General features: G+C 40.0%; 1 protein-coding gene across 2 annotated transcripts; it reads left to right on the top strand.

Moving 5' to 3' along the window:
* Positions 1-2,337: 2,337 nt before the first annotated feature.
* LOC149941012 (putative glutathione-specific gamma-glutamylcyclotransferase 2) lies at positions 2,338-11,009 on the top strand. Of its 2 annotated transcripts, none has more exons than XM_090177340.1 (4): positions 2,338-2,469; positions 4,577-4,745; positions 7,675-7,710; positions 9,338-11,009. In XM_090177340.1, exons 2-4 carry the CDS (start codon positions 4,599-4,601, stop codon positions 9,989-9,991), a joined length of 837 nt encoding a protein of 278 aa, XP_090033466.1. In that variant the 5' UTR covers positions 2,338-2,469; positions 4,577-4,598; the 3' UTR covers positions 9,992-11,009. The 2 variants fall into 2 exon arrangements, with proteins under 2 accessions (XP_090033466.1, XP_090033465.1); XM_090177339.1 differs by lacking the exon at positions 2,338-2,469 and adding an exon at positions 3,618-3,797.
* The last annotated feature ends 3,274 nt before the right edge of the window (positions 11,010-14,283 follow it).

Here is a 14,283-nt window from a genome sequence, read left to right as displayed (position 1 = left end):
ATATTCTAATGAAAAATCTTAAGTACATTTTGTTGACTCACAATAAAAAGTATCATTGTGTTTACATAAAAGTGCTTCAAAATTGAAAATCATTTTAATTTTATCCAGTATACCTAAATGCTTTTTCGTTCCGGTACCATTTTCAAGCTTATAAATACCAGCTTATAATTGAAATTCATATTTTATAGTATATTTTATTGACTGATAGCTAACACTTTATGATGAGTGCCTTTTCGATTTTACCCAGTATGCCCAAATGCTTTTTTTCTGGTACCATTTTCAGGGCCGTGTAGAGGGGGGGGGGGAATATTCCCGGGGCCCGGTACAATAGGGGCCCATCGGCTTGCCCTTCACCAAAACCCCCCACCCCTTGAAAATTTCAGTGAGAAGGGCCCGCGATTCGATGTCATTATTTGCCCCGGGGCCCGAAATATCTCTGCACGGCCCTGACCATTTTCCAGCTTCTAAATATTTTGACAATTAAAATTATTATTTTAAAAATTTAAAGTATTTTATTGACTCATAAAAAAATAGTGTTTACATAAAAGCGCCACAAACTGGAAAACTCGTTTAATTTTATCCAGTATGCCCGAATGCTTTGTTTTCTTTCTGGTAGCATTCCGTAGTACTTGTACCGTTAAATATTTACTTAAGATTTTCCTTTAGGAGAATCTTTGACAATAAACAATGGCTGATGATAATTTATTATTTGAGGCAAACCATCCCGAGAGGCACCCTCGATAAAATAATCTAAGTTCTAAAAATACGTGTTTCGCTCTTGGAACACGCTCGAATACTATACCGTTACTCCCAATTAATTGGAAACGCGAGCAATCTGAAGTTTGATAATTCCTCGTTCCGGGCCATCGCCTTCTTTAAAGGAACCTTAGAACCAATAAAAATTCGACATTGAAAACGTCCACTTCGTACTTCTATCAAAGGCAGGGGTTGGGTCTTAAGAACGTGTAATAATTCGTTAGGTAACGTTGAAGGTTATAGTAGTGTTTCTACTCGGTGAGGTAATAATTGAAATACATCTTAACCCCGCCCTAACTAAAATTTTCAAGTACCCCTCCGAGTAACCTCACCCCGATAAATACTGACATCGAAAAAGAAATAAAGATGGGAGCTATATGTAAGGCCTTCAGGGCGGCAATACTAAAAGGCCAAGAAAGATTAGTAGTTAATAGATCTTACATTACGTCCATTGTTATCGGAAGGCGATTATCTTTGAAAATGAACCCTTGGCCGAAATTCGATACCTACATTATTTTTTTTATTTCGGTCTTCTGTTTTATATAATACAGGGTGTTTCAAAAGGTTATGCAAAAATGTTAAGGAGTTGTAGGGGATGAGTTGAGAAGTATGCCTGTTTTTCCCCATTTTCCTACGATGAGTTAAAAGAGCGCATGAGAGCTTCATAATGTGGCCCACTAGCCCCTGGAAGTAGGCTGCGACAAGCGCAAAACCAAGCAGCAGGGAAATGCGAACATTAAGGTTTGGGTTCGTTTGAGGGGTAAAAAAGGACTTTGTAAACAAATCGAGGTAACCAGCGAAAAATCGAGGTAATAGTTAGTGTAGGGAGCTGTTGGCTCGCGTGGCTTGAAGGGCTTGCCACCACCCTCCTTCACATTGTAACCCGGCCACCTGAATTAAAAAGGCTTTAAAAGTCGCTCGATGACTTGGGCCTAAGGTGGTGCCTTGGGTATTAGCCTAGCTGATTATTATTATTTTTATTATTATTATTAAGGTAACCATCGTAAAAAAGTAAACTTGTACAAAATACACATATTCCTACTTTGTTCTTCTGTGTTTAATTAAACTCATTGTACATTTCTTATTTACTCACTTTTGTTATTTATCTCAATTCCCACGCATTCGTAAATCCATCGTACCCTTGAAATAGCATTTCCCTTCTGCTTGGTTTTACGCTTGTTGCAACCTACATCCAGGGGCTAGTAGGCCACACTTTGAAGCTCTCTGGCGCTCTTTTAACTCATCGTAGGGAAATGGGAAAACAACAGGCATACTTCTCAACTCACCCCCTACAACTCCTTCAAATATTTGCAGAGCCTTTTGAAACACCCTGTATATTGTGAAGGGATGGGACGCTAGTTGTACATTTTAAGCGTACTTCCGATCACGCCGTGGCCGCGTGCAAAGACGCTTTACTCTCCATCCTCTGTCAGTCTAGAGATGCGAGGATGCTGGAATGTATTCCCCCTTTTTTATAGGCTATTGCGCGGTGTATCTTTGTTTCCCTCCCCCGTCGTGTTGGGGTGTCACTATTTGCGCTATCTGGCTGAGAGGGATTCTCTAGGATTCTCCGCGTCGTTATCTCCTTGATAGTCGTCTTTTCAACCCTACAACTTTCTTTTGAATTCAGTGAGCGCGATCGGATAGATGCTGGCTGCTTGAGCCCCGCGCAAATATCGTCATTTTTCAGCCGGATCCAAGCGAAGGTTTTGCGTAAGTTTTATGTTTAGATTTGATATTGCTTTAGGCTTTACAGCTAACTCGTAATGTTGCCTAGAAACTGTATTATTTCAACTATTTTTTTAAACAAAACTAATTTTTAATATAAATAAGCGACTTTTAAGACTTTTGTTTTGGCGGGTTTTTAAAATTTTGCGTGGTTTTAGCTTTTTTTTTATGTTGTGCAGTTTTGGCGAGTTTTTGGGCGGTTTAAACGGATTTTGTTTACTATTTGATAACGCTGTTGACGCAGAATAAAAAAAAATGTTAATACGTCTACATTTTATTAGTTCTTTAACTGCCCAAAGTCTATGGGGTTTTACCCAAAAAAACACTGATTGCCACCAAAATCTAATCATCTTGGTCGCAACATCTATACTTTAATTACGAGTAAAGTTGACAGTTTTAACGCCAGAAGTTCACAAACTGCTGAAGTTTCGTCGGCTAAGTGGACGATTTACTTTTACAAAAAAAAAGAGCTTAGCAGACGAAAATTTTGCAGTTTGTGAGTCGCTAGGTGGAAAGTCTAATTGTAAAGCTGTTTTTTTAATTCGATTATTTGGTATATTTTTTCCCAAATATTTGCGGGAAAATTTGGGATTTCAGTCCCAGTCGCTGTGGTCGGAATTGCGGAAAAATTGAAACAGAAAATAATTTAGGCCTATTGCCAAATAACAAACAAAAGTTATATTTCTTATGGAAATAGTGGCATTGCTGCGTCATTGGGTTTATCTCAGTTCCACCAGGAACCCTGAAAAGCCCGTACATTTTCGGTAGATCTACACGCGCGGAATAATTCGAAAAATGTCTTCAAGTTCAAGGAGAGACTGATAAAAATTAATTTCGATAGGTTTGCCTAAATCGAGTTATATAGTTAACTAATTTATTTCTCAAATCTGCAAATTTTTCAACGTTGTTTTTCCCAACGTGAATGTAACTCACACGGTAAACTAAAGGGACAAAAATGCAACGGTTCGAAAATCTAATAAAAATATTGATTAGCCTCACTGCGAGGGCCCATATCCTTGGTTCAATACAGCTCAGTTAGTCAGATTTTTATAATGCAGAGGTATTCCTTTATTTAAATGAAACTTCTAATTATATTAATTCCTGCGTAATAATAAAATTAAATTCTCAATGCTTCTATATCTTCAAGTTTCATCTAAAATCCGCGAATTTGAATATTGGGGGAAACATTTTAAAATAAGCCAGGTGAATTACGAGCGCGTGTAAAAAGGGCGCGCTGCGATGGCGGAAAAAATATTAGTTAAAAGCTTAGCCGCTCTAACTTTTGAAACGACTTACGAGTTATTTCATAAATTGTGAGTAATTTTAATATTTAAAACCTTTAATTTCTAATGCTTTACAAATTAACCGAAATAAATGTTGAGTTATAGTACACGCCCTGGAAAATCCGCTATCGAAATGTACTCGTTTGTGCAGTCGTAGTTGGTATTGATTCATTTTTAAACGCGCTATAACTTACGTACGTGGCTGTTATTGCCGTCAAAACGTAAGCGGTAACATTGGCCGTGAAAATGTACGAAGACGTCAAGCTATTTATACACCTTCGTTAAAATAACAATCTCTTTATTTAACTGACATTGATTAAAATGAATACCGCTCATTTCTCAAGCCAGGCGCGGTCCTTCGAACGCCTGTCTTTGCAAAAGCGGATTCAGTCTGAGTTGGAAAGCTCCGATATTGCATCAGCGGATGACGTCACTGACCATTTCCCCGCTTCCGAAGCTCGCGCCCGCCGCCGCGTATCTCGATCATTCGTCCTAGCGGGGTTTTCGGGAAGCGAGCTTTGAACCGAGAGCGACGCGCGAGCCAGCTAGAGGGGCCTCGGTCTCGCTTCGACGCGTTTAACGTAGCGTTTTTCCCCAACCTGGATTTATCGTCTCGAAAAAAGTAGATGTTTTCTATAGCTTCCCCTTTACAAATTTATCCGTTTTCCCGTCGATCGGCCTATATTCCGAGCCGTCTTGTAAAAAAAGGCTCCTCTTTCCATTTCGGGGAGTCGAATTTCCGCGGCCATCTCACTTCCGGTTTTCGTATAATCCCGCCTTTTTAAAGCTCCCTCTTTGCTCGTCTTAAGCCTCGGTTCGAGAGGAATAAAAATGGACGCCGGTCTATGGGTCTTCGGCTACGGCTCTCTCGTCTGGAATCCCGGTTTCGAGTACATCCGAAGTTTGGTCGGATCCATTCGAGGATATGACAGGAGGTTCTGGCAAGGCAACGAAACGCACAGAGGAACTGTCGATAAGGTATATTTTAACATCAGCGTCTCTCTATCTCTCTCTCTCTCTTCTTTTTCATTGACCATTCCTTTTCTCGCGGTTTTGTTTTTGCTTACGTTGACTGACTTCTGCTTCAGTCGTTCCCGCCTTTAAGCCTGGATGAACGCGAACTGTGCACCGCAGCAAAGGCACCCGCGACCACTTGTTTTTTCCCCCTAATTTCGAACTTAGTTGCCCAATTTTTGCCGTGTTCGAAGTTTTAAACTGCTAGTGCTTTTTAAGGATTTTAGTTGTATTTTACAAATACGCGTATTTGAGCGTGGGACTAATTGGCCAATCGTTACGCTACGTCTTGTTTTAACATTGCAGAAATTGTAACCTATTTAGATCCCTAATTATACGCGCAAAGTTCCTATTTTAAAATGCTTCTTGAATTAGAAATGACTAAACGTACCAACGGTTCCCAATTTCATTGGCTGCGGATTACGTCATCTTATTTCTTTTTCGGGATCTAAAAAAATCACGAATTAATGGCTAGGACCAGTTTTTCGTGCTTGTTTAGGTTCGATTAGTTTGAATTATGTTAGTATATGAATACTAATGCCTTTTGGTTTTAAAATTTTTGCTAGAGTATTTTTGACCAATGAAAATTGATAATTTTTGCTACGCTTAGTTACACGTATTAAATCTATGGCAGCGTGACGTAGATAATGCGTCACCCACGCTTTTTCCAACTGGCAAAAAAAAGTATACCAGCATGGCGACCATGGCCAAAGGTACGGCGTGACGTCATGCTGCCAAGTCACCTATTGAGAATGTACGTCACTAGCTAAAATTCCAAAAAAAAATGTCGTTCTAATTTAGGTATACAATAAACATCTTTTATTTTTCTTCTGGTTCTGAAATACATTTCCTTCAAATAAGGCGAAAATAACCGTAATTAGGCATCTCTGTTGGCGCCAAAGTAGGTCGCTCGAACCATGACCCCTTAAAAGCGAAAGCCAGAAATCGTTATTCCCGCAGTTTTTTTTTTTGGTTTGTTTTATTTTGGCACGAAACCCATAAATTGAAGCGGCTCTCTCTCTGAGCTTAACAGGCGCATCTCCCGCAGGATCTATAATAGTTGCTCTCCCACAATTCTTAAAATACCACTTAACACCCCTACTCGAGCTCTCTTATTCTTTTGCCAATTGAACATCAAAGCCTTTTCTTTCGTTTCTAAATACCGTTTTTTATTTGTGGAACCAGAAGTATATAACATAACCTTAAGAGAGAAGTATCCATCTCCATAATTTGTAGGTGGCTCGTCTAAAAATAATAAATAGATAATATGTTTTATATGAAAGCTAGGAGCAACAAACACAAGGAGAACGCGGCTAGCCTTTAAACACGCAAACGCAGAGTTGCGTACAAATTTCATTGGACGAACCTTTACGCCGAACGTTTTACGGGCAGGGGGGAAGACAATTTCCGAATTTTCCCCTTCCGACGGCAGCAGGCGCTAAAGCGTCTAATCAATGAAAACTGTACGCGAGAAAATGCACGACTTTTGACGGGTTGCATTCTCCTTGGGGTGCTGTGTTTGTTGCTCCTAGATAGAAGTATCCCTACTCGGTGTAATTATTACGAATAAGGTATTTAATAGGCCTTTATATAAAGTAACATTGGCCTCCTTTATTTTGATGTGGCTGCTGAGTCATATGTGACGTATCGATGACGTTTTACTACGAAAAGCCCTGGACATAAGAGTAAATTCGACGAAGCACCCCGTTTTTAAGTATAAACTGAACTTCCACGTATTTCGTGACGAATAAGCAACGTAAAAACCAGTTCAGCAAGCGTAGCTTATTTTATGGAAAGGCCTATTCTACTTGGTGAATATGACACTGTGTTGAGACGATTTTGGCGTTGTTCTCCACCCCCTCACGCTTTCCCCCCCTCACGCTTTTCCCCCCAACAAATCAAATCTTAGTTTTCTAAATCTGACGTCATCGGACGCTACTGAAGTTCACTCCGGTGACGTTTTTTCCTCCCCCGCTACCAGGAATCCATACGTCTACTTGGAATGCTTATCACGGCAGATTTTCGTCTCGATGTGGCTGCCGGTTTTTTCGACGTCACTATATTAACTTCACAAACAACAACGTGAGAGGGGAGCGCGCGCAAAGGGGATTTTTTTATCGCGTAGGCGGGGCCAAAGCCGTCAGAGTGATCTTACCATACGCGATAAGCATTCCAAGTAGAGGTATGGATTCCTGATGCTAGTCATTACATTCTACGTCCTTAAGCGGAGTAATACATACACGCGGTAAATTTTGAACCGTGATTAGGTCGGTGCAGGGTTGTTGATTTTTTTATATAAAAAAAATTGATTTATTTCAATCGGATTTTTATTGATTTTATTTAAGATTTTATACCTGTTTTTCTTGACAAATTGGCAGCAATAACGTAAACTATAGTTTAAATTAATCTTTATTAAATTAATAATGAAATTTAATTTTTTCTGAATTGAAATTTCTAAAGAAACTACTTTCGTACATTTTTAAAGTACATTGAAGTATAATACGTGATTTAATTGAAATAACTTATTTAAATCAAATTTATTTAAATCAGACAACCCTGGGCTGGTGTATGCTTCCGCGTTTTAGACGGATACTCATCTCGTTTCTCGTCGTATATTATATACTTCTGATAGAACGTAAGTGTTATTATAGGCTTAGTTTATAATGAGCGCTGCAATTGAGCTCTTTTCTTGGCCGAGTTTCAAATATTTTCTCGAACTAGCGGTTAATAGGTTCAAGGTTAAGTTCTTCTCTTTGACGATATAACTATATTTGATGTTGATTTTACGTCCTAACCTTTCCTTTATCCCTTCTTTTAACTAGCCTCGTAATTAATTGATTTTGTAATTGCCGGATTATCTAATTGAATATATTTTCCGTCAATCTCTTCATAGCCTGGCAGAGTGGCAACTCTGGTGGAAAATAAAGATGTAAGTTCATGGTTTTTGTTATGAGCGTAAATTTCTGGAAGGATTTCCAAGTTGGCACGTTTTTTTACGGATGCACCGATATATCGGCCTATTTTTGTAATATCGATATCGGCCAATATCGGCTTAGAAAAATATTTTCAGAAAAACATTTAAAAATAAGAAAATTCTCGATTAACTAATGATAATATTTGATTTGATTGGCCGCGCCACGCACGCCAGACTTCAGAAGCTAGATCATACCTTTTTAGACAGGAGGTTACAAGTGTTAACAAAAAAATCAACGATATTGGATTTGTGATAGAAAATATGTCTCACGTAAAATGAAAAAAAAAAAAAAACACATATTCGGATATTGCTCTTGCAAACTTTTTTTTAATAAAGAAATTAGAATAAAATGGTATGACAGTGTACTGAACCGACTTTTACAATGATTTTATCATATACACTACTCTTATGATAGATAACTTTGTTAATATCGGCCACGATTACCCATATCGGTGCATCCCTAGTTATTTTTGAATCGGCTTCAATTAATAATAATTTGATCGTATACGGACTCTAAGAAGTGGGTAAATTTTATTTTTAGTGTATTTTTAGAAAATTTCACGTAATTAATAATTTTAAATTTGTTGGAGATTGGGTTTGACACGTTGAATCCAGGATGACGGTAATTTACTTGGTTTGACCATGGAAAAATGGTAAGGTAAATCAATTTGAAGGCAACTCCGTACTGCCAGCTGGATAATGGGCACTGACAAAAAAACAGGGTTGCCACAGTATCTGGAAATGTCAGGGAATTTGAATATGGGTCTAATAGTCGGGGAATTTGAATATGGGTCTAATAGTCGGGGAATTTGAATATGGGTCTAATAGTCGGGGAATTTGAATATGGGTCTAATAGTCGGGGAATTTGAATATGGGTCTAATAGTCGGGGAATTTGAATATGGGTCTAAAAGTCGGGGAATTTGAATATGGGTCTAAAAGTCGGGGAATTTGAATATGGGTCTAAAAGTCGGGGATTTTGAATATGGGTCTAAAAGTCGGGGATTTTGAATATTGGTCTAAAAGTCAGGTAATTTGAATACGGGTCCAAAAGGCAGGGAATTTTGGAAATTAAGTCTAAAAAATCAGGGTAATTCCAGGGAATTTAATTACGGTTGCAAATAGGAAACCTTTACTAAAATACAGACTAGAAACGCAAAATTGGGCCATAAAGTCAAGGAAAAATCACCGGAGGTAGTCAGGGAAAACCTGGATAAGTCAGGGAATTTGATTCCGAAGAACTTGTGGCAACCCGACACCGTGAGGATTCCAGCTTGCTAAATAGTGACTTTTACGAGTAGCCTTGAGCCTGGACGAGGCTATAGAGAGCACTGTCATAGGTGCCATGGTGGTAAGTAATCCGCCACTGAAAATCTCACATTCTAATCTCCCGCTGGCATCGCGATGTGTTGTGAAAATTGTCTTACATTACGACTCCTTACCTTTTCTCCATGGATTGACCTAGGGAGCCCGTGGTACGATTTCGTATGTCTTTTATAACGATCCAACTTGAGAAACCAATTGAGCGTGAATTGCCATGTACATTAACAATAATAAATCCGTGATTATTTGGTTGGTCATCAGGGCGAAACCTGGGGCCGTGCTTTCCTGCTGTCCGCCGAAAGCGCCTCGACGTCTTTGGCCTACTTGAACCAACGCGAGTCCGGCTTGGGTGGATACGCCACGACGATCGTCATGTTCAAGCCGCAAGACCCCCGCGAAGGCCCCAACCGCGGGGAAGCCTTCCCCGTCTTGCTGTACATCGCCACGGAACGCAACTCGCTTTACCTGGGGCCCTGCTCCATCCCCAAACTGGCGGAACAAATCGGAACCACTTCCGGCGCGTGCGGAAGTAACTCGGAGTACGTGTTGAAGTTGGCGCAATTCATGAGGGAGTATCTGCCCGGCGTCTGGGACGAACACTTGTTCGGGATCGAAAGCATTTTGAAACGGAAGTACCTTCCGGACGCGTCTTCCGCCTCCCCGGATGTGTCGAGCTACGGCTCCGGAAGCGAGTCGGACCTCGCGGTCAGTTTTAGCAGCAGCGAGGAAGAGGACTCCGGGTCGGCGTCATCCACTTCCTACCCCACCTCCAAGAAACAGCTTCCTTCGGCTTCGAGGAAATCCGCGGAAACGCGACACTCGGACCACGAGAAAGGTGGCGACAGCGACCACGGAAGCGACGACTTTTCTTCCAGGGTCAAATCGAGAAAGTTAAAATGCGTCAGCATTATTTGATTTTTTTGCTCGTTTTAGCCTTATTCGGATTTCCAAATACCTCTTTTATTTTTTATTTTTAAATGCAGAAAGCTCGCGTGGTCTAATTTCCATAAATACCGCGTTGTTTTTCTTAGCCCAAAACATTTTCATACAGATCGTCTTGTCTTTATTCGAATGTCTACAATCGCTGACAACGCTTTCTCGTGTTATTTTAACGGTGGAAATAATAGAAATTGCTGCCTTTTGACGTTGACTGGAAACTTCCTATTGTGATATAGCGTACAGTTATAGCTATCCAGATATTTATGAGCCAGTAAGGGTGGTTTCTGAATAATATTTTGGGTGTAAAATATAGCATCAAACCACAAAGTTTGACTACTATTATTACGGCGAAAATATCTTTGAAGTGCCTAATCTAATTTCGTGGCGACTTAAAGGCTAGCGTCATTGAATTAATTAAAAAGTTATGCCAAATTAATTTTGATCGATAAAAATAGCAGATATGTTTGAAAAAAATTTTATTTCCAAATTACAAAAATTATTCTTAGAAAATTAAATGAACTCTAATATTTTCGTGCTAAATTATTGTTTTTTTTTTAAAGTTTCTTCATAATAAAATGGTTTTTCTTCTATGGAAACGGTTATATTAACCGGTAATAATAGGTAAATCACGAAAAAGAACTGGTTTTTATATTAAATTTAAATGGATAAATAATGCAATTTGGGATAAAAACTAGTTCCTATACAACAATTTTTTTATTTTAAACGGTTACGAATCTTATTGTACATAAGGAAATTATGGAAATCGATTATAATAATAATGTTATTTTTGTAAAAATAAGGTTTACCTGTACAAAAACACCCCATTTGATTTTTGGGTGTGTTAAATTAAAAGGTAAAACATTTTCGAAATATATGCACATGATTTCAAATAACTGGAAAGATAACGTTGTTACATCGCTTCCGGAAAAATCGTTAAGTTCCAAAAGGATTAAATTCTTATTACTATTAATGATAATAAAATTATTTAAAAGAATTTGTTTTGTTTTATGAAAAGTGGTTTATTCAAAAACGGGGAGGCTAAAATATAAAAATCTTGGGGCGTGGTTAAAACATAAATAAACGGAGGAGAGGGGCTTAAACATAAATAACACAGAGGTGGCTAAAACATAAATAACCTGAAGAGGGGGCTAAATCATAACCGGGGGTGGGTAAAACATACATATCCTGAGGAGGGGGCTAAAACATAAATAACATGAGGATGAGGGGGCTAAAACATAAATAACATGAGGAGGAGGGGGCTAAAACATAACCGGGGGTGGGTAAAACATAAATAACATGAGGAGGAGGGGGCTAAAACATAACCGGGGGTGGGTAAAACATACATATCCTGAGGAGGGGGCTAAAACATAAATAACATAAGGAGGAGGGGGCTAAAACATAACCGGGGTCCGGGGGTGGGTAAAACATACATATCCCGAGGAGGGGGCTAAAACATAAATAACCCGAAGAGGGGGCTAAAACATAAATAACATGAGGAGGGGGCTAAAACATAACGGGGGGTGGGTAAAACATACATATCCCGAGGAGGGGGCTAAAACATAAATAACACGAGGAGGAGGGGGCTAAAACATAAATAACATGAGGTTGAGGGGGCTAAAACATAAATAACCTGAAGAGGGGGCTAAAACATAACGGGGGGTGGGTAATACATACATATCCTGAGGAGGGGGCTAAAACATAAATAACCTGAAGAGGGGGCTAAAACATAACGGGGGTGGGTAAAAAATACATATCCCGAGGAGGGGGCTAAAACATAAATAACACGAGGAGGAGGGGGCTAAAACATAAATAACATGAGGTTGAGGGGGCTAAAACATAAATAACATGAGGAGGGGGCTAAAACATAACGGGGGGTGGGTAAAACATACATATCCCGAGGAGGGGGCTAAAACATAAATAACACGAGGAGGAGGGGGCTAAAACATAAATAACATGAGGTTGAGGGGGCTAAAACATAAATAACCTGAAGATGGGGCTAAAACATAACCGGGGGTGGGTGAAACATACATATCCTGAGGAGGGGGCTAAAACATAAATAACACGAGGAGGAGGGGGCTAAAACATAAATAACATGAGGTTGAGGGGGCTAAAACATAAATAACCTGAAGAGGGGGCTAACACATAACGGGGGTAGGTAAAACATACATATCCTGAGGAGGGGGCTAAAACATAAATAACCCGAAGAGGGGGCTAAAACATAAATAACCCGAAGAGGGGGCTAAAACATAAATAACATGAGGAGGGGGCTAAAACATAACGGGGGGTGGGTAAAACATACATATCCCGAGGAGGGGGCTAAAACATAAATAACCTGAAGAGGGGGCTAAAACATAACGGGGGTGGGTAAAAAATACATATCCTGAGGAGGGGGCTAAAACATAAATAACCTGAAGAGGTGGCTAAAACATAACGGGGGGTAGGTAAAACATACATATCCTGAGGAGGGGGCTAAAACATAAATAACCCGAAGAGGGGGCTAAAACATAAATAACATGAGGAGGGGGCTAAAACATAACGGGGGGTGGGTAAAACATACATATCCCGAGGAGGGGGCTAAAACATAAATAACCTGAAGAGGGGGCTAAAACATAACGGGGGTGGGTAAAAAATACATATCCTGAGGAAGGGGCTGAAACATAAATAACACGAGGAGGAGGGGGCTAAAAAATAAATAACACGATGAGGGGGGGCTAAAACATAAATAACACGAGGAGGAGGGGGCTAAAACATAAATAACACGAGGAGGAGGGGCTAAAACATAAATAACATGAGGAGGATGGGGCTAAAACATAAATAACATGAGGAGGATGGGGCTAAAACATAAATAACACGAGGAGGAGGGGGCTAAAACATAAATAACATGAGGTTGAGGGGGCTAAAACATAAATAACCTGAAGAGGGGGCTAAAACATAACGGGGGGTGGGTAATACATACATATCCTGAGGAGGGGGCTAAAACATAAATAACCTGAAGAGGTGGCTAAAACATAACGGGGGGTAGGTAAAACATACATATCCTGAGGAGGGGGCTAAAACATAAATAACATGAAGAGGGGGCTAAAACATAACCGGGGGTGGGTAAAACATACATATCCGGATGAGGGGGCTAAAACATAAATAACATGAGGAGGAGGGGGCTAAAACATAAATAACCTGAAGATGGGGCTAAAACATAACCGGGGGTGGGTGAAACATACATATCTTGAGGAGGGGGCTAAAACATAAATAACACGATGAGGAGGGGGCTAAAACATAAATAACATGAGGTTGAGGGGGCTAAAACATAAATAACCTGAAGATGGGGCTAAAACATAACGGGGGGTGGGTAAAACATACATATCCCGAGGAGGGGGCTAAAACATAAATAACCTGAAGAGGGGGCTAAAACATAACGGGGGTGGGTAAAAAATACATATCCTGAGGAAGGGGCTGAAACATAAATAACACGAGGAGGAGGGGGCTAAAACATAAATAACACGAGGAGGAGGGGCTAAAACATAAATAACATGAGGAGGATGGGGCTAAAACATAAATAACATGAGGAGGAGGGGGCTAAAACATAAATAACACGAGGAGGAGGGGGCTAAAACATAAATAACATGAGGTTGAGGGGGCTAAAACATAAATAACCTGAAGAGGGGGCTAAAACATAACGGGGGGTGGGTAATACATACATATCCTGAGGAGGGGGCTAAAACATAAATAACATGAAGAGGGGGCTAAAACATAACCGGGGGTGGGTAAAACATACATATCCGGATGAGGGGGCTAAAACATAAATAACATGAGGAGGAGGGGGCTAAAACATAAATAACCTGAAGATGGGGCTAAAACATAACCGGGGGTGGTTGAAACATACATATCCCGAGGAGGGGGCTAAAACATAAATAACATGAGGTTGAGGGGGCTAAAAAATAAATAACCTGAAGAGGGGGCTAAAACATAACGGGGGGTGGGTAATACATACATATCCTGAGGAGGGGGCTAAAACATAAATAACCTGAAGAGGGGGCTAAAACATAACGGGGGGTAGGTAAAACATACATATCCTGAGGAGGGGGCTAAAACATAAATAACATGAAGAGGGGGCTAAAACATAACCGGGGTGGGTAAAACATACATATCCTGAGGAGGGGGCTAAAACATAAATAACATGAGGAGGAGCTAGGGGCTAAAACATAAATAACCTGAAGAGGGGGCTAAAACATAACCGGGTGTGGGCAAAACATACATATCCTGAGGAGGGG

The sequence above is a fragment of the Leiobunum rupestre genome, chromosome 6, assembly GCF_980474605.1.
Source record: "Leiobunum rupestre chromosome 6, qqLeiRupe1.1.hap1, whole genome shotgun sequence".
NCBI lineage: Eukaryota > Metazoa > Arthropoda > Arachnida > Opiliones > Sclerosomatidae > Leiobunum > Leiobunum rupestre.
Note: the sequence above shows the minus strand (reverse complement) of the source record. Positions and strands in the feature narration are given on the sequence as shown.